The sequence below is a fragment of the Microplitis mediator genome, chromosome 7 (genome assembly GCF_029852145.1).
Source record: "Microplitis mediator isolate UGA2020A chromosome 7, iyMicMedi2.1, whole genome shotgun sequence".
Taxonomy (NCBI): domain Eukaryota; kingdom Metazoa; phylum Arthropoda; class Insecta; order Hymenoptera; family Braconidae; genus Microplitis; species Microplitis mediator.
The window spans coordinates 1,393,932-1,414,566 of record NC_079975.1 but is presented as its reverse complement, the minus strand read 5'-3'; the positions used below and the strand labels follow the sequence as shown (position 1 = coordinate 1,414,566).

Sequence of the window (20,635 nt, the reverse complement as noted above, 5' to 3'; positions counted from 1 at the left end):
ACGAAAAAATATATGAACAGTTTATTCATATTTATTTTTTGGCACATATATTTTTAAAAATATTAATTGTTTATGAATTTTTAAATCTTGTATAGACAAAATTATAATTTCTATAAATAAAAAAAGGCGGGAAAAATGGGAATCAGAAAAAAAAACTCATTTTGATCTTAAATACGCGCAATAAAAATTTTTTTTCACAACAAATCGATGAAAAATTAGTCTATACCCTTGTTTATTTAATTTTTGAACTCAACTTTTTGCCGAAAAAATTTATTTATTCAAATTTTTTATCAAATAGGGGAAGGGGGTAGGGTAGGCAAAACGGGGTACCCCCAAAATTTGATAAAAAAAAATTTTATACATTAAATGGTTTTTGTACATTCCAAAATCACTTCTGTAAATATAATTAAACGTTACTTTGAATTTTTTTTGGTAAACTTTTTCAAAAATCAATTGTCAGTTCAAAAATATTAATGACGATTGTTTTATGATAAAAACTATTAAAAATTTTTTTTCTTCTTTTGTATCCAATAAACGTGTAAAATATAATTTTTCTTCATGTAAATTACTTACAAAAAAATTCAACTCAATCAAATTCGTTTAAAATCCAGAAATTTTTTTTTTTACCTTTTTTAGGGGGTACCCCACTTTGCCCGCAGAAATGAAAAATTTTTTTTTTCAACGGTAACTGAAAATTTTTTCTATTTACTTTGAATATCATTAAAAAAAAAGATTTAGCGTATTTGAGTCCTCGGAAACTTGGTATTTTTTAAGTACCCCCTTTTGCCCCTTCCTCCCCTATATTTATTTTTGGACACATAAATTTTGAAAAATATTTATTATTTATGAATTTTTAAATCTTGTATAGACAAAGTTATAATTTCTATGATTAAAAAAGGGCGGGAAAAATGGGAACCAGAAAAAAAACTAACTTTGATCTTAAATACGCGCAATAAAAATTTTTTTCCCCAACAAATCCATGAAAAATTAGTCTATACTCCTGTTATTTAATTTTTGAACTCAACCTTTTGCCGAAAAAATTTATTAATTCAAATTTTTCATTAAATAAATGCAGTCATTGCCAATAAAAAGTAAAAGTATTTGATAAAACAATAAAAATTTCAATTGGAAATGATGTAAACATAAATTTATGAACATAACTCTTGACTATATTTTGAAATTTCAAAATATTGATCAAACACCATCATGGCAACGTAACACAACACCAGTAGAAATATTTACCAAAATTAGTATCAAGTCAAGTGATTAATACTCGAAGCACTACTGCCACAATCTATTGAACGTTTAAACAAAAAAAAAAAAAACTCAATAATTATTTGAAACAAGTCTGAATAAAATGATTGTCCCCTCATGCGTTAAATAAAAATTCATTATCGCTCAGTGATTTGTAAAAGAAAATGCACGTTCAACTATAAAATAGAATCCGTGTAATCAATTTAAAAGCTTACGTACATTTATCTATATCTATATATATATATCTACATATATATGTCTATAGATATAAAAAATTTATCTACACAAAGAAAACTCCTTTTACTCGGTTTCGTGTTTCGCATTTTTTCGTGAATTGAATTAATAATGAGACTTCTCAAGTTTTTGCTGCGTTATTTTCCGCCAGGTAAGAATTAATTTTATTTTTTCCCATTATTCGTTAAATAAAAATGCTGTTAAATTTTTTATTATTATTTAAAAAGTCTTTTGCACTTAAATTTTATTCATTATTTAACAGGAATAGCTTTGGAATACATACAAAGTGGGGAAGTTAAAACTAAAATGATTGATTTGCTCGATCTTGATGCTAAGTAATTATTTTTTGATAATCAATGAATTAATTAAATTTAATAAATTAATTTCAATATTTAGGACAGACATAAAAGCATTGGCGTTGACTATAAAAAATAACGAGCCGATAATAACCGACAGTGTGATGGAACAATTAGAGGAGACGTTGTTGAAACTGCAGTCGAAAGTATGCGATGACAATATAAAACATTACTACAAGTACAAGACACTCAAGACCCATTTGTTGCCGCTGACTAACATTGCGTTTGATAAATTAGGTAAAAGGTACTCTTTTTTATTGTGAAACTATGATAAGATGTAATAGACAAGTAGAGAAAAGAAAAATTTTCTGTAAAGGTTTATAACAGAGAACTTGAGAATTTTATACGAAACGGAACTTTGATTAGATCATTTTTGGAAATTGAAGAAAAATTTTTAACTGAGTAATTCATTGTTGCTTATTGTGTCCTAGAACCGGAGAGGAGCGTAACAGTTTTTCTTTTATATCAATTTTCTATGGGTTTTCTATCGATTTTCTATGACAGCAACAAGTTTTTGTTTTGTATCAATTTTCTATGGGTTTTCTATCGATTTTCTATGACAGCAACAAGTTTTTGTTTTGTATCAATTTTCTATGGGTTTTCTATCGATTTTCTATGACAGCAACAAGTTTTTGTTTTATATCAATTTTCTATGGGTTTTCTATCGATTTTCTATGACAGCAACAAGTTTTTCTTTTATATCAATTTTCTATGGGTTTTCTATCGATTTTCTATGACAGCAACAAGTTTTTGTTTTATATCAATTTTCTATGGGTTTTCTATCGATTTTCTATGACAGCAACAAGTTTTTCTTTTATATCAATTTTCTATGGGTTTTCTATCGATTTTCTATGACAGCAACAAGTTTTTCTTTTATATCAATTTTCTATGGGTTTTCTATCGATTTTCTACGACAGCAACAAGTTTTTCTTTTATATCAATTTTCTATGGGTTTCCTATCGATTTTCTATGACATTTGCTCCAGATAGGAATAGATCAGCATAATACAAACGTTTTCTATTTATTATGATGTCCTCTAGTAGAAAAGCCCTTAAAAGTTCTAAGATTAATTCATACTTTGGGTAATCGAGGTCGGGCAGAAACGGGCAGATGAAACTGTCTATGGCTTTTTATGACGAGTGGCCTGTAACTTTGCTCCTGGTGGGAATAACCCATCACAATACTAATGTTTTTTGTTCATTATGATGTCCTCTCATAGGAAAAGCCCTTAAAAGTCTTGACAACAATTTATTTTTTGAGTTCAGACCCATATGAGGGTGGGTGGAGATGGGTGTAGATGATTCTCTGTGAAGAGTGGCCCCTATCTTTTTCTCTCTTGAGAATAATCCATCACAATAAAGACGTTTTTTGTTCATCGTGATGTCCTCCAGTAGGAAAATCCCTGAAAAGTCCTAAGAACATTTTATTTTTTGAGTTCAGACCCATATGAGGATAAATTAGGATAAATGAGGGTGAGGCTGTTCATGATTTCCTATGAAGAGTAGCCTTTAACTTTGCCCCTGTTGGGAATAACCCATCACAATACAAATGTTTTTTGTTCATTGTGATGTCCTCTAGTAGGAAAAACCCTAAAAAGACCTAAGATAAATTTATATTTTGAGTAATCGAGGTCGGGCAGATACGGGCAGATGTCTATGGCTTTTTATGACGAGTGGCCTGTACCTTTGCCCCTGTTGGGAATAAACCATCACAATAAGAATGTTTTCTGGTCAATTTGGTGTTACCTAGAAGGAAAAACCCGAACAACCCAAAGTTCACGATTTTCTCAAATTTTTAAGCTCTGTTATGAACTTTTTGGAAAATTTTTGGAACAAATTTTTTCCACACGCGTAGGGTTATAGGTAGAGAGATAAAATAAATATGTCGTTTATTGTTGATATCAAAACTAGATGCCTGACGGGCAGCTATGACCGAACTTGTAAAGTTTGGGACATTGACAGTGGAAAGGAGCTTCTTACTCTCGAAGGCCATAAGAATGTAGTCTATGCCGTGTCCTTCAACAACCCGACTTCGTGAGTTAATTAATCTTGCCGATACATAATTATCGATGATGATGATAAATATTAAATATTAAATATCAAAAGTATATGAGATGATTTCGATCACGACAGCGACAAAATACTGACTGGGTCTTTTGATAAAACTGCGAATCTCTGGTGCTCACGCACTGGCCACTGTTATCACCAGTTTTGGGGTCATGACGCTGAAGTTGTTGCCGTTGAGTTTTCTCCAAGTCAATTGAGAATAGCCACTGGCTCAATGGACACTACTTCCAAAATTTTTCAAATTGATACCGGTATTGATATTTTATTTTTAACCTTTTAATAAAACTCTAGCAGTTATTAAAATTCAAATAACTCGTTAATTGTTGAGTCTACGAAAAAATTTACAGAGTCATTATTTGTAGTAAATTTTATTCTCTACAACATTGGTCTCTTTAAATTTTTCCGTATCTTTGCTAGAAATCTCATAATTTCGATTTTAATGTCCCTATTTCTGAAATAGAGACATCAAATTTGATTTTAGCGGCTTTAAGTCCGAATTCTGACTAAACTATTGAAAATATGACAAATATATATAAGAACAATTTTATAGGAAATTTAATTTCCCACAAAAAAGTATTCTGCGACTTTGTCCATAAATTCAACTGTTCAGCCACAATTTCAATTTAAAGCCTAGTAAACAAAATTTATTTATTTTCTTTAAAAAAAATAGTAAAAATAATTATTTAAAAAAATTTTTTTTAAGGACAAGAAGTCGGAACATTGAAGGGCCATTACGGTGAAATAATTTCGCTTCATTACAATAACGATGGCAATCAAATAATAACTGGTTCATTTGATAATACCATAAATATCTGGGACACTAGAATTTTAAAGTAAGTGCCGGTTAATTAAAAAAATTAATTCAATAATCTAAAATTTATCACTTTTCCGACAATGAAAATAAAAATTTTCTATCCAAGAAAAATCACAAGTTTAGTCGGACACGCCGGAAAAATATCAAACTGTCTCTACAGTTTTGACTGCACACTAATAGCGTCATCCTCGCTGGACAACACGGCCAAGATCTGGGACGTCCGAATGTGCGGTTGTCTCGGTACCTTGTCCGGTCACGAGGACGAGGTTCTAGACTTAGCGTTAAATAACCAGGCCAGTAAATTAGCGACAGCGAGTAGCGATGCGACAGCGAGTCTTTGGGACATCACCGGAGCTTTTAAAAAAATTTTTACCCTCGAAGGCCATCGGGAAGAAGTTTCTAAAGGTCCCGATCATAATTAATAATATTTCATAAATTGGTATTATTGTTAACAAGTTTATTAGTTATAATTTAATTATACAGTTTGCTTTAGTCCGAATGGCAGCAGTATATTGACTTCATCACTAGACAAAACAGCTAGATTATGGTCAACAGATACTGGCCGGTGTATACAAAGTTTAGTTGGACATACAGATGATGTCTTCAGCTGCGCATTCTCGTATAATGGTGACACGATAGTTACTGCAAGTAAAGATAACACATGCACCATATGGAGATGACTCGATTGGTTTCAAGTATTATAATTATCATTAATATTATTCATTTTTAATTATTATTATTAATTGTAAACATACGTACTTACTAATTATGTCGGACATTAATTAATGTGATGACCCGCTGACTTAATTGTTCCGCTAACAATGAGTTTTGATGGCGGGCATGTTTTAATATTTATCAATTAATATAAATTTAAAGTATTTCCAATCATAAATTGACTGCGAGGGATGTCAAATAATTATCGACTTTTTTAATTATTTTAAGTTTCATTAATTAAATTTTATTGCAATTGATAGTTGGATTTACTTTCGGTTCACTGGAATGACTAGAAATTTCTGCGCGGGTTGAAAAAATTTATTTAAATATTTAGCCCGGGAAATTTAAATATTTCAGCGAAAATTTAAATTAATAGATAAATTTAAAAAATTAATTTTCATAATTTGTTGAAATTATAATTTTTAAATGTCGGCTAAATGCTAAAAAAGTTTTGGTTAAGGGGGATAGCCACTGTGAGGATCGAAAAAATAGGTGATTTTCGGCAATTTTTTTGACTGAAATAATAAAGGAATTTGGGGATCGGGTTTTTTTTGTTTACTAAAGTATACATTGAAGATAATTCTCCTAAATTTTCATTACAAAATATCATGTTATTACAAAGTTATAAGCATTTTTGTAGAGCAACAAAAAAATTTCCCCCACCACGATGTCATCTCTAACTCAAAAACGGATTATCAAAATCAAAAAAACCAAACGGCGTTGTAATCTGTATACATGTGGTTTTCGTTGCACATAGGGGATTTTGAAAATTTGAATTTGAAAAAAAATGGCGACATATTAAAAATTTTTTCGTTATTTTTTCTCATTTTTTTGGATTCAAACAGCCCTAAAAAATCTTAAAAATCAAAATTTTCAAAATCCCCTACGTGCAACTATAGCTACTGAATAGACGAATACGGCAAAAAAAAGTTGCGAATCGGTTGATATTTATGCAAATTACAGATGCCACCAGCTCAAAAAAAGTAGTTTCGAGAAAAATGCGTTTAAAGTTTTTAGTCGATGCAGCGGTCAATTGACGCGCTGTCACAAAAATTACTATAACTTGAAAAATATTCGGAATTTTCATATAAAACTCTAGATACATATTTTTGAACACTTTGATTTAATAAAAAAAAAAAATAACTTTTTTTTTTGAAATTTCTTAGTGGCTATGCCCCTTAATTTTTTTTAAAAAAATACTTGAACTTTGGTAATTTAATAAGCGAAATTTTGATCGGTTATTACAGAGTTCAAATCTTTATAGAGGAATGACCACCAGTGATTTTACGTAATTGATTATCTCTAAGTGAAGTTAATTTATTCAATACCGTAAGATGGCCGTGTGGAGATTCCATCAGTTTAATAAAAGTTTTTTTTTAGTATCACTTAGTTTTTAATCGGAAAAAATTTTCCGGTCGCGAATATTGATTTCAAAGTTCACTTTTAATTAATAATGCGTCCAATTAATTTATAGAAATTTTCATATCTGCATATTTTGGATTTAAGTTCACTGCCTAATAGTAAATCAATAAATTTTTATAGAGATTCAAATAAATATGACATAAAATATGTCTGTGAATTTATAAACCGATCACATTTTCGATGTATTTTTATTTAAAACTAAAATCCATAAGTTTTCGCTTAAAAAATTATTAAGTTTTATCGATTTCTGTCGTCTAATTTCATTTAAAATTTACACCTCGACTAAAAAATAAATATAAGAGTACATCCACTTGTTCAATTTACAGCAAAAGCGATTAAGTTTCACAATTAACGCGAATATTTAAAAGTAATAATTTTTTTAAAAGCGGGCTGTCATTTTTAAATTAAATTTTAAAGCCACCGTCTCATAATTTTTAAAACCTCTCGGAATATTTTCTAAAAAAAATAATCTTGATTTAAAAATAAAATTTAAAGTCTTCTAAGCATTTTAAAAAATGATAATGAACTATAAGTATCTTGTAAGTAAATAAAATGAGTAATAAATATGATGTAGTTAATAAATAACAACAACAGCAAAGTGGAAATAACAGTATTCGCATTATTATTGCGAAATAACTGCGATATAGATGTAATACTAACAATAATAATAATAATAATGTTGTTTTGCTGCTGGTATTGCTGATTATTAACGTAAATAATCGGCTAAATATTAATGTCATAAGTGTTTTAATCGGCTGTACATAAGCTGATTATTTGTTTTGGGGTCAATCTTTTTATACGATTATAGATATAAATCATATATGACGACGATTATGACGACGACGATGATGATGATGATGATGATGATCCCGCTCAATAATATTATGCTATATTATATTATATTACAAATATATGTGTATGTACATAAACATAATTGTTATTCAAATAATGTGATAATAATACCGATAAATTTGATATATTTATGTGCGGATAATTGAATTTAAAATTTTTTGGAGCACTTGTGAGAGGTCAACATTTAATTAAAGATAACGATGTTCATTAATATATATATATATATATATATATATTTTTGGGTTCGGTAATAAAATTTATTGAATTGATATTTTAATGATGACGGGACGGTAGCGGTTACTCAAGTGCTGATGATTATTGTACGAAAGTGTGAGAATGATGGCGTTATTGCTTGCAATCAATGTCGAGAACCTTCACAATCGTAGAGTATTATGTTAAGAGTGTTTGTTTGCTTCTGATACCGAGTGATCTGAGAGGTCAAGTGATACTTGTGAATAATCCCCGGGGGGCTATGGAATTTTATTATTTATACTTTCAATGGAAACATTTTATGTCAACCAATGCAATTTTTTAGGATTTTATTCAGTTTTTGAAAATAATTTTCATTTATTATTATTATTATTTTCAATAAAATCAAATTTGAAGTTTGAATTAACATAACTTATTAAGTATTGAGTCTATGAAAAAATGTAAAGAATCATTTTCTGTAGGAAATTTAATTCTCTATAAATTTGTTTCTATACAATTTTATCGTATCTTTGATAGAAGACTAGTAATTTCGATTTTAAAAAACCCCATTTAAGGAGGAGTCAAAAAGACAGTCCCGAAATATTCTAGCGGCTTTGAACTTAAATTCTGACGAAACTATTGAAAATATGACAAATATATATCAGTACAATTTTACAGGAAATTAAATTTCCTGGAAAAAAGCATTGGGTGACTTTTTTCATAAGTTCAATTATTTAGACACAATTCCAATTCAAAGTAAAGTACACAAATTTTTTTGTGACGTCAGAAAAAAATACTTGACGTAATTTGAATTATTATTATTATTATTTTCAATAAAATTCAATTTGAAGTTTAAATTTACATAACTTATTAAGTATTGAGTCTACGAAAAAATGTAAAGAATCATTTTCTGTAGGAAATTTAATTCTCTATAAATTTGTTTCTATACGTTTTTATCGTATCTCTGATAGAAAACTAGTAATTTCGATTTTAAAATACCCAATTTATGAATGAGTTAAAAAGACAGTCCTGAAATATTCTAGCGGCTTTGAACTTAAATTCTGACGAAACTATTGAAAATATGACAAATATATGTCAGTACAATTTTACAGGAAATTAAATTTCTTACAAAAAAGTATCCCATGACTTTGTCCATAAACTCGATTGTTTAGACACAATTCCAATTCAAAGTTCAGTACACAAATTTTTTTGTGATGTCAGAAAAAAATACTTGACGTAATTTGAATTATTATTATTTTTTTTCTAATTCAAAATTAATGGATTCAGAGAAAGCGTTTCACAATTTTTTATCTCTTAACCTTTTAAAAATTTTTTTTTTATGATGAAATAAAAAGTAAACTAACAAAAAAAAATTTAGTTCATAATTTCATCATTTTTTTATTTTCTACGTACAGTTAATTAGAAAATGATAATTAAAGTAACAGTTCATGTAATTAGTAGACGTTTAACAATGGCGTAAACAAATAAAAAAAAAGTTGTTATTAGTGGAGATACTAAATAGGTTATTTAAATTAATGGATGTATCAAATAATTAATAATAATTATGTGCACATGAATAGTCATGAATTAAATGGGATAAATATATTTTGAAGTTGAATGTATATGAATAAATAATAAATGGTGATAATAATAGAGCGATGTGTGGATATCACAAAGTGATTGATTGAATTTTCATCAGAATGTATTTATTATATATACATATATAGTGAAAAGTAAACGTAGAGTTAGGTAATATATATATTCATATATATTGGGCTTATAGGTGATATATGTGTGAGGCGTGGGCGTGTTGTGAAGAGAGTGGAAAAAAGAGATATCACACCATGAAACTAATGTATACAAAATACAGTATATTAATCATTTCAGTTGGCAGCTCAAGTGTGATGTAACTTCCAATGTGTATCATCTGTAATCTTTGCTGTATAAGCGTGTCTATGTTTTGCCATACCAATGCCATAGACATATATGTATACTGGAGATTATAAATTAATCAATTCAACGCTTTACTCTCTTATTGATTTCATTAATTAAGATAATTATTTATTTATTTATGAAACTTAAGTTATGATCCTGAAGTTAGCAGACATTTAAAAATTTTTGAATTTTTGTTTCAATGACTTAATTTAAAAAAAAAATAAAAATAAAAATATGCACATGCAGAAAATTTTAAAAACTATATGTGCAATTTTTTCAAATATTTTTTTAAAAATTTTTTATCGTCTAAAAAAAAATCCAAAAATTATTAGACGTCTGCTAACTTCAGTATCATACTTAAGTTAGCATGTTACTGAAGTTAGCAGACGTCTAATAATTTTTGGATTTTTTTTTAGACGATAAAACATAAAAAAAAAATATTTGAAAAAATTGCACCTGTAGATTTTAAAATTTTCTACATGTGCATATTTTTATATTATTTTTTTGCAATTGATTTATTGAAAAACGAAAATTCAAAAATTTTTAAATGTCTGCTTCAGGATCATAAGTTAGCCGACGTCTAATAATTTTTAGATTTTTTTTTGAACGATAAATTATAAAAAAAAATATTTGAAAAAATTGCACCTGTAGTTTTTACAATTTTTTAAATGTTCATATTTTAATTTTTTAATTTTTTGTAATTGAGTCGTTAAAAAAAAAATTCAAAAATTTATTTGGCTGCAAACTTCAGGATCATTATTATTTTTAATTTTGGTTTGTTAATTAATTACAAAAAAAATTATTTTACAATTTTTATTTATTGTTCATAAATAAAACTAACGAGCTATTAAAAAATTTACTTATTTTTTATATTTAAATATCAGTTTTGTAAATTTATTTTCTTATTTTCCTATGATACTGAAGTCAGTCGACATCTAATAATTTTTGGAATTTTTTCAAAATGATAAATTATAAAAAAAAAATATTTAAAAAAATTGCACTTATAGTTTTTTAAATTTTCTACGTGCATTTTTTTAGTTTTTTTTTTTTTTAATTCACTTGTTGAAAAAAAAAATCCAAAAATTTTTAAATGTCTGCTAACTTCAGGACATTTTTATTTACATATTTTTTATGTGTAAAAAAATTTCAGCAGTTTAAAAAAATTAGTAATCATATTTTGAATATCAAATTTAATAAAATAAGCAATTCTTCAAAATTTAAATAAAAGGCTGCAATGTGAGTAATTTTTCTTCAGTGTAAGTTTACATTATTTCCAGTAGTAGGCACAGAAAATACTCGAACACAATCATATTAAAAAATGAAAGAAAAAAAACTAGATATCATCAATGTTCTTTTTATTGTCAACAATTTATTTAAATCAATATCAATAGATCCAAAAAAAAAAAAACTAAAAAAAAACGTGAAAGAAAATTTTCAACACCTAAAAGTAAACAGATTACAAAGTGGTAATAATTAAAATATACGAGTGTTTAAACTGTTAAATAAAATACATACTAATGAAATAAATATCGATCGTGGACCTTTCTAAATTCCAGGTGAAAAATTAACGTGCGTATAAATGGATCAACCGGTTGGATGAGGACAGGGAGTTGTAGTGAATATAAAAGAGGGAGAAATGGCCTCGTCGAGCAATTAGAGCATTTAAACGCGTCGGGTTATCGCCGTAATAGCCTTTCGTGAGTGTCTTACTATTATTATTATCATTATCAACTGTTTTTTATTTTATCATAAAAACGACCTTACCATTGGTCATCATTTCAAGCCTCACGTTTCATTGGCTCTCTGTTTAGTCAGTCATTACTTTTCATCATTTTCTTACTCCTTATTACACTTATAAAGCAGCTCCTCTCGGCTTACTGTCACATTCCTTCGCGACCACTCGCATCGTTCACAACACTTGTAATTATTATTTTTATTTAGATTTTTTCTACTGCCTGTTATCTTTGTTTTGGTTTCCTCGGTTGAGAAATCACTCCATTGACAGTAAATATTTATCTAACTTCGCTAATACACTTATAAATATACGTCACTGCGACTTTGTTAGACCGGAAATAATAAGTGAGTAAAATAATAAAAAAGTGATTTATTATAAATAAATTATGCCTTTCCTGGAGACTATGAATGGGCATGGACGTGTCGATAAACCCAACGAAAACGAGTTTCTTAAGACTGTTGTTAAACATGTTCCTCACTCAACGTAAGTTTATTTTTAAACTACTTAATTATTTTTTTTTTTCATTCATTATATTTCCTCTACATAATTCATACTTTTATTTATTAATAAGATACTAATTTACCTGTTTTATAAAAAGAAGTTATTCAAATTATGTTCTCAAGTAGTAAAGTCAAATTTTTTAATTGCGTCCAACAAATAAATTTATCAAATCTAAATAGAGAAGACGGGACACGATGACCCCAATAGCCGATATTAATTTTTTTTTCCATCATAATTTTGTCATAATTTGAGAGAAGAAAAATTTTTCAAACTCACAATTTTTTTTTTTAATATTCATAAGTTCGTATCGAAAGTCAAATTTCTAATTAATATCACTAAAATTTTGAACAAAAATGAACTCATTTTGCCTCAGATTCTCTAATCAAGTATCGACCAATAATAAATTAATATAAATTTTAAATGAAAATAAAAATTTAATTGATCAATACACTTTCAAAAATTCGCGGAGTGAATGAATTTTTAATTATTCACTCCCCTCGGAGTGAAATTTACTCCGCAGGGTTTTCGCGGAGTAGATAAATTTTTATTAATTTAATCCCTCCGGAGTGAAATTCATTCCGGAGCGGAGTTTTGAAAATATTATTAATACACTGATAAAAAATTTGACTTGATTCAAGAGAGAAAATCTTGAACCAAGAATATCATTTTGAAGAAAATGATATTCTTGAGTCAAGAGAAAAAATTCTTGAGCTAAGAGAAATTTACTTGAACCAAGAATAATTTCTTGGTTCAATAATTTTTCCTCTTGACTCAAGAATATCATTTTCTTCAAAATGATATTCTTGGTTCAAGATTTTTGATCTTGAATAAAGTCAATTTTTTTATCAGTGTAAAAAATTGCTCCACTCAATAAAATCGAAGTAAAAACTCGCGTATTACATTATTGATCAGCTGATACGCACACACACATATTTAGACACACACACGCACACATTTGCACACAGACACACACACATTGTTTAGCAGTTTAATATAAATTTATTTAAGTATTAAAACTCCGGACCGGAGTGAATTCGGAGTGAAATAAAATCCGCCTTACTCCGAGATTACTCCGCTAAAAAAAAACTCCCGCATGCGGAGTGATTTTTTTTTAAACTCCGGATTCACTCCGGATTTTTTACAGTGTACTAGAAGCGATATTTGATTTGAATTATTTAAAATGTATGAAAGAAATGAGAAATGAAAGTTTACAGTCAATGAGTTAATATGGTTAATTTATTAGCCCACAGGGAGATAAAATAATCGATGTGGAAATACAATAACCTACATGTATCTGTATATACATATATAATATGTAGACCTATTGTGTATACGCGAATAAAGCGCCATTAATTATTTTCCATCAGTTCAAAAGCACAATAGTAAAAGTCGTTAATTCGATGAGGGACGTGTGTACTCTTGTATGTACTCTAGGCATCGTCTGCAGAGTTAAGGGGGGAAATACTTTCAAAGTGTTTTGTAAAATAGAAACAGCTTTCCGTGGTACACACATCCATTGTATACAGATATATACAATACAAGAGATCGAGCTTGAAAGGTGAAGGTACAAATTGCACCGAGGATTTTGATGATGCGAGGGTGGGTCTAGTTGCGGTGAAAACTTTTTGTTGAGAGGGTTAATATTTATCATCTAATACATTTGAGGATTCAAGCACAGTGAACATGTTCAAAGTTTCAAAACAGTATATAACTAATTTTCTGTCTATATACATATATATTGTTGTCTATGTCTGCAGTAGAAGTAGTTTTCATTAGCTATAACAAACTCGCAGTCTATGATGTGAATATATAGTTGAGTATCGATATAATTTTCTCTCTTCATTATAAAATCCACTTGTACATTTATGTATAAATATAAATATATGTGTATATGCGGTTGTATCTGAACAACAATGCTAGAGTGTCATATAACCATAGTCCGCAATAATTATTCGGGTTAATAGTTTATCACCAAATTATCTCGCGGATGAGAGTTTATTTCATGTGGGCATAGTATTTAACGCATCAGTTAACAGCATCTGTAATTAACCACATGAAAAAATTTTTGTTTTATTCTTCCTTTGTATTTTTATTTACCGATTTAACAATTAATATATCACTCTCAACTATCTGTTTTATTTCAGAGCTTTTATTTTATCTATAGTTTATTTTTTTTCAAACCCGAAACAGGTCAAATTCATTTAATTTTTATTCCATCATTTTTCCCACAACTTTTATTTTACTTTTCCCAATAAATTGAAATTCCACAGGCTTTGGAAATTGATTTTTATTTTTTTTTAATTTACTACTGAGCAGTTTGATCTGGGAGCCGTTTAATTACGGACACACTTAGACAAAATGATGTAAAAGTGATAAAGTTTTAACGTCAAGTTTTGCGATAGTTAAGTCGCGTCTGTAAAGAGCAATATAACAAGAACCTTCGATGTGTATTTATGCTCGAGTCGGTACTCCCATTTCCTATTTCCCAGGATCCTGTGTCAGTAGATACTCCCATTTACTTATGCTTCGAATACCAGTTAAGATCCCCGGAGTAACTTGTGACGAGTGATATATGTAATGCCTGGATGCATTCTCTCATCTCTGCTCCTATATCCTGTGTGTCTTGCATATATAGTTGAATAGGTGAAGCTGATGCTGATGCCGATGCTGGTGCTGGTGCTGGTGCTTATATTTCGATGTCTCTAACTTAATACTGAGGCATTAACCCAGCGATATTTGATTGTCATATATATTTAATATGTCAACTCGGAGTTGTACGCTTGACAAAATTTATTGCCAGTTAGGTATTCATTATATATATATAATGTGTGACTGAGAAATAATTAATATAACCGGCTCACTCTTTTCGTCTCCCTCTTAATCTCTGTCTCCATCTCTCTCTCTTCCTTCTTATTAACAAACAACTTGGATTAATTAATTATTGATAAAATTATTTCGTAACAACTGCTATCAGTTATTTAAATTAACCAACAGTATAGATTGTATATTATTTAATAATGGAATTGTACAGTTATTTTCTTTATTACTTTTTTTTTGTACAATGTCATAAATTTTTTGTACGTTTAAATTTTATTTATTTAATTACTGATGATGGTAGAAATACACTCAGGAAAAAAATGGAAGTAAATCTGGACTTTATTTAAATCCGAATTCGCTTCGTCACTCAGAATTCTGGAGTTTAAAAAAAATCATTTAGCGTCCGGAGTAAATATGAATTTTTTTGAGTAGAGTGATTTCGGAGTGACGCGAATTTTATCTCAATCCACATTAACTCTGGACTGGAGTTTTAACACAAATAAAAAATCATCCAATTGCGAAAATTTCTTTCGGAGTGAATTTTACTCTAAAGGAAAGTGAAAAATAAAAAATCATCCACTTTGTGTTGACTCCGCAAATTTGTTATGGTGTATAATTAATTTTTCATTTTATTTATTGTTGCAGATACACATTTGAAGCATTACAAGAAACAGCTCAATTTTTCCTCGATCGCACATCGATAAGGCCGAAAATAGGAATTATTTGTGGCTCTGGAATGAGTATGTATTTATTTTTTTATTTATTTATTAAAATCATGAAGCTTCCAATTTTAAAATAAATTATATCGGGAAAAAATTAAAGAAAATTTTTGTAAACAAAAAAAATTGGAAGTTAGTTAGAAATCACTAGAAAAAATTCGGTACTTTTTCTGACGCGCAGGAGAGTCTGAACATAGTGAGTTGTGTCCAGGTTCGATCGCCGAATCACTGACCCAGCAGCAAATCTTTCCCTACGAGGAGATTCCACACTTTCCCAAGTCCACGGTCAAGGGTCACGTAGGCCAGATGGTCTTTGGATATCTCCAAGATGTTCCGGTAATGTGCATGCAAGGGAGGTTTCATTACTACGAGGGCTATCCTCTATGGAAGGTAATCACCAATAATAATAATCCTTTGCCTCTCAATTTTCAATTAAGACTTTTTCTTATCAAAAATAAAAATTCGTCTGGGAAATTATCGTAAAAAAATCATTTCCACAAAATAAATGTCAATATTGAATTTTTTTTTTTTAAAGTGCGCGATGCCAGTTCGAGTAATGAAACTTATTGGTGTGACTCATCTGATCGCAACGAATGCTGCCGGAGGGTTGAACCCAAATTTCAAAGTCGGTGACATAATGCTCGTGCAAGATCATCTCAATATAATGGGATTCGCTGGCAACAACCCCCTCCAAGGACCCAATGACGACAGGTAATCTATTTATTACTTAAAAAAAAAATTATTAATAGGGGAGGGTGGGGCAGAGCAGCCCCCATAAGCCAATTATTATTTTTTGTGGCTTTCAACCATAAGATCACTTTACTTTTGTCCTATTTCGAACAAATTTATGGACATTTTGCCAAAATTCTGAAAAAAAATTTTTTTTTTTGTGGGGCAGAGCGGCTCCCCTCCAAAAAGTGATAAAAAATTTTTTTTTTTCGTTTTTTTTTTTTTAAATTGTTTTCATCATTGAGAATGTATTTCTTTCTCTTGACAACTATTTTTGGTTTTATATTACTCGAAAAAAATTTTTTAAAGCGTAAAAAATCGTTCACTCTCGATTACCTTAATTACTAATTGTTATTTAATAAAAAAAAAAAATCAATTCTATAATTTTACTTTATTTCAAAAATTTATCAAGTAAAAAAAAAAATTTAATTTTTATAAATTTTTAGTGACCAAATTTGCCTCTTACATAGAGAAACGGCCGAAAAATATGAAAAAATAATTTTTTCGGAAGTTTTCGCTGGTCCATTTTGCCCCAGGTGTTATGCGTAGGGCTAGAAATGTGGAATTATAATAATTTTTTTTTAATTTGACGATAAAAATATGAAAAAATCACTTTTTCAAAATTTTGGGCTTGTCCATTTTGCCCCAAATGTTATGCGTAGGGGTAAAAATGCGCAAATATATCGGATTTATAGTAATTAGTCGAAAAAAAAAAAATTTTTTTTTTGATCAAAATTTCAGGGGGGCCGCTCTGGCCCACCCTCCCCTACATTTTTTTATTTAAATAAATCAGTATATTTAATGTATGTAATAAAAATGAAAATACAGAATAATTCCAGTGAAATAAATTTATCAGAGCAATAACATTACAGGATTTGATGAAGTATTTACTTAGCGAGTTTTAAAAAAACTGATTGAGATATTTACCCAAGGAAATTCGTCACCATCGCCGGGTTTAGATCTTCTTATTCTCCTGGAACTCCTTGTAGACTTTAAGACTCTTCCTTTCCCTCTACTCGATTTTATTTATTTTATCTCCCTCATACTCTATCACTACGTACTCGTGTCCCCATTCTTTTTCGTTATCACCGAGTTGTTCTTTTGTCCCACTCGTCCTGATATTAATGGACTTTAGTTTCCTTCGGAATCCGTCTTACCTCTGTGTCTTACACCCACACAACTGACTGGTCACTAGAATCCTCTCTTATCCTCTACCCTCTACCCTGTAACCTTTATCATTTATATCTATAACTATTTCTGTATCTGTATCTATCTCTGTGTCTATAACAGCCGCACCCGCTCACCGGGAATTACTTTGCGGACTACCGGAAATTCGATTTATCCCTCACTCATTCCTCTTTTCTTCGGACTCTTACTGTACATTCCAATGAAAGTCATTCGATAAAATTTTTTACTACTTATTTTATTATCATACGTTAATTTATTCATGAAAGTTTTAAAAGATTTATTCATAATTATTTTAAAAAAAGTATGAATATAAAATCAATAAAGTTGACGAGTAAACTTTTTTTTTTTTCAGGTTTGGCCCGCGATTCCCACCGATGAATAAAGCTTATGATCGAGAGCTTCTTAAAGTTGGGAGAGAAGTTGCTGAAGAAATGGGGATATCAGATATCGTACATAAAGGAGTTTATACTTGTCTTGGCGGACCTAGTTTTGAAACAGTTGCTGAACTTAAAATGTTGAGAATGATCGGAGTTGATGCCGTTGGTACGTTTATTTATTTATTTATATATTTATTGATAACAATAAAAGTTTAAAAATTAACAAAATTTTTTACTTTACTTTTAATTTAAATTGCGGCTGAACAATCGAGTTTATTGACAAAGTCATAGAGTACTTTTTTGTAGGAAATTTAATTTCCTACAAAAATGTATTCTTATAAATTTGTCGTAATTTCGATAGTTCAGTCTGAAATTGAGTTTAAAGACACTAAAGTCAGATTTTTGACTTGTTCATTATTTGGGGAGTTTAAAATCAAAATTCCGAGTTTCCTATCAAAGATACGATAAAATTGTATAGTAATGAATTTATAGAGAATTAAATTTCCTACAAAAAGTTATTCATTAATTTTTTTCATAGGCTTGATAATTAACGAGTTATTTTAATTTAAAATTCCACGAGAATTTTATCAAAGTTGTCATTTAAAAAATTATAAAAATAATTTATGAAAAAAATTTTTTGCAGGCATGTCAACGGCACACGAAGTGATAGCCGCACGTCACTGCAATCTGACTGTCTTCGCATTCAGTTTAATAACAAATCTCTGTGTCTACGATTACGACTGTCACGACGAAGCCAATCACGAGGAGGTAATGGACGTCGGAAAATCTCAGCAGCCAGTACTCGAAGATTTCGTCCGTCGTATGGTTCAAAGAATCAAGCCCTTAGTCACTGAAACTTAAATTTTATTTATCAAAAATTTTCCATAACGTTTTTTATTCAAGCAAAAAAAGAAATTTTTTTCACGGTAAAAAATTAAATGAAAGCATTTGATTATAAATTTTTCCGTATTTTTTATGACTGCCGATTTACTAAAGGAATAAAATTTTATTTTTTTATTATTGACTATTCTATAAAACAAATACAAACAAAAACACCATTAATATAAATTTATTTTACTGCATATGGCCATTTTGCCCTTGGTGACTTAAAAGTACTGTATATTTGAATGTAGATGTAGACGTAGAATGGGTATAGTATTTTATATCGAATCGGATTCTACCTGGTGGCATCCCAGCGGATCCGAGGAAAATAAAAAACAAATAAAACAAAAGAAGGACCCTCGTAAATGGTATTTAATTTAACGCATGAGCAGGTGGTAGTTGGTGAGAAAGGCGTAGATAGTACGAGTTTAAACCAGGAGTAGAGTACCAACCAGACGACGTATAAAGTAAGTGATGGGGAAGATAGAAAAGACGCGAGAGAAGTGACGGTAACAAAGAAACGGAAAGCGCCGTTAAAAAAAAGGAAACACGAGAAGGAGACTCGAAAATTATCGCACGTTATTTCTTTACTATTTTACTTTTTCTTTTTTTTTTTTTCCATTTTTTATTTCCCCGAAGACAAGAGCGATGGGGTGGTTTCCGTGCGACGAGCTTACGATCCGTAAAGTCTCACCTTATCTCAATTCAGTCTCACTGCACCCTGTTCATCTCTATACTCTCTTTCGTACTATTCGATCGTATCCTCACTGATTCGCTCCACGTACAGTTGACTTGATAAGAAGAATAAGATAACTACGTAACACTGATTACTTCCAATCGGTTTTTATTTAAATTTCTTTATGCCAAACAGAATTATAATTATTTTATCTTTTAATATTTTTATTACGACTTTAAATTTTAATCCTCTTTTTTTTAGCTGCGCCCTTTCCGGGTCTGTAAATCTATCGACAGTCGTGAACGATAAATTCATATACTTTTTAATCCTACCCTATATTTCTCCATATACTTTATGATATATAACTAAATCTTTGTCTTAAAACTGGTATTTGATAATTTTGAGACTACGCCTTCAACTCAAACTTGTTCCGGTTGCCGTGAATTAAATTATTATTTGACAAGCACGAAAACTTACTGCCGTTATTTTTATATTCTATTATAAGCTTAGAATTTATTATTTTTAAAATTAATTTTCAAAAATATTTTAAATTAAATTTCTTTTGAAGATTAAATTGGAATAACTCATAAACTATCAAGTTTATGAAAAAAATTACAGAATAGTTTTTTGTAGGAAATTTTATTCTCTATAAATTTATGTCTATGCAATTTTATCGTATCTTCGATAGGAAACTCCGAATTTTGATTTTAAAGTAAGCAGTTTATGAATGGGTTCAAAATCTGACTCCATTAAAATTTCCGTGTCTTCAAACTTAATTTCTGACGAAACTATTGAAAATATGATAAATTTACATCAATAGATTTTCATAGGAAATTAAATTTCCTACAAAAAAGTATTGATTGACTTTTTTTGTAAACTCAATTTTTAAGACACAATTTCAATTCAAAGTTCAGTATAAAATTTTAGAAATATTTTGTAATTTATATGATATTTTAAATAATTTTTATTATTATTATTATTATTGTTATTACTTATGACGCATGTTAATAATAAAAAAATTTACATAAATCACATTGACTTAATAAAAATAGCAATAAAAAATAAGATTTATAATTACAAATTTTTTTCCTCCCCTAAATATAAAAAATTTGATTTATGTTAATAATTTTTTTTACCGATAAATAAAAAGTAATGTAATAAATCAAGTAAAATTG

The 20,635-nt window shown here is 29.1% G+C and overlaps 2 protein-coding genes across 3 annotated transcripts; both read left to right on the top strand.

Annotated features, from left to right (window-relative positions):
• The first annotated feature begins 1,124 nt into the window (after positions 1-1,124).
• Positions 1,125-11,582, top strand: LOC130670706 (dynein assembly factor with WDR repeat domains 1-like). The gene is made up of 9 exons (XM_057474135.1): positions 1,125-1,639; positions 1,751-1,823; positions 1,885-2,088; positions 3,755-3,877; positions 3,977-4,161; positions 4,614-4,743; positions 4,831-5,129; positions 5,208-5,419; positions 11,393-11,582. Exons 1-8 carry the CDS (start codon positions 1,600-1,602, stop codon positions 5,402-5,404), a joined length of 1,251 nt encoding a protein of 416 aa, XP_057330118.1. The 5' UTR covers positions 1,125-1,599; the 3' UTR covers positions 5,405-5,419; positions 11,393-11,582.
• Positions 11,583-11,730: 148 nt separating this feature from the next.
• LOC130670709 (purine nucleoside phosphorylase-like) lies at positions 11,731-19,137 on the top strand. Of its 2 annotated transcripts, none has more exons than XM_057474139.1 (6): positions 11,731-12,054; positions 15,535-15,629; positions 15,820-15,998; positions 16,144-16,319; positions 17,878-18,068; positions 18,546-19,137. In XM_057474139.1, exons 1-6 carry the CDS (start codon positions 11,957-11,959, stop codon positions 18,761-18,763), a joined length of 957 nt encoding a protein of 318 aa, XP_057330122.1. In that variant the 5' UTR covers positions 11,731-11,956; the 3' UTR covers positions 18,764-19,137. The 2 variants fall into 2 exon arrangements, with proteins under 2 accessions (XP_057330122.1, XP_057330121.1); XM_057474138.1 differs by having other exon boundaries at positions 15,790-15,998.
• Positions 19,138-20,635: the final 1,498 nt, after the last annotated feature.

What these genes read in the sequence shown, in the direction of transcription:
- LOC130670706 (XM_057474135.1), top strand. Translation starts at nt 1,600, where the DNA reads ATGAGACTTCTCAAGTTTTTGCTGCGTTATTTTCCGCCAG. An exon ending in GCTGCGTTATTTTCCGCCAG is followed by an intron (nt 1,640 to 1,750) that starts GTAAGAATTAAT and finishes ATTATTTAACAG; the next exon opens with GAATAGCTTTGGAATACATA. An exon ending in TTTGATAAATTAGGTAAAAG is followed by an intron (nt 2,089 to 3,754) that starts GTACTCTTTTTT and finishes TATCAAAACTAG; the next exon opens with ATGCCTGACGGGCAGCTATG.
- LOC130670709 (XM_057474138.1), top strand. Translation starts at nt 11,957, where the DNA reads ATGCCTTTCCTGGAGACTATGAATGGGCATGGACGTGTCGATAAACCC. An exon ending in AGGGCTATCCTCTATGGAAG is followed by an intron (nt 15,999 to 16,143) that starts GTAATCACCAAT and finishes TTTTTTTTAAAG; the next exon opens with TGCGCGATGCCAGTTCGAGT. An exon ending in GATCGGAGTTGATGCCGTTG is followed by an intron (nt 18,069 to 18,545) that starts GTACGTTTATTT and finishes AATTTTTTGCAG; the next exon opens with GCATGTCAACGGCACACGAA.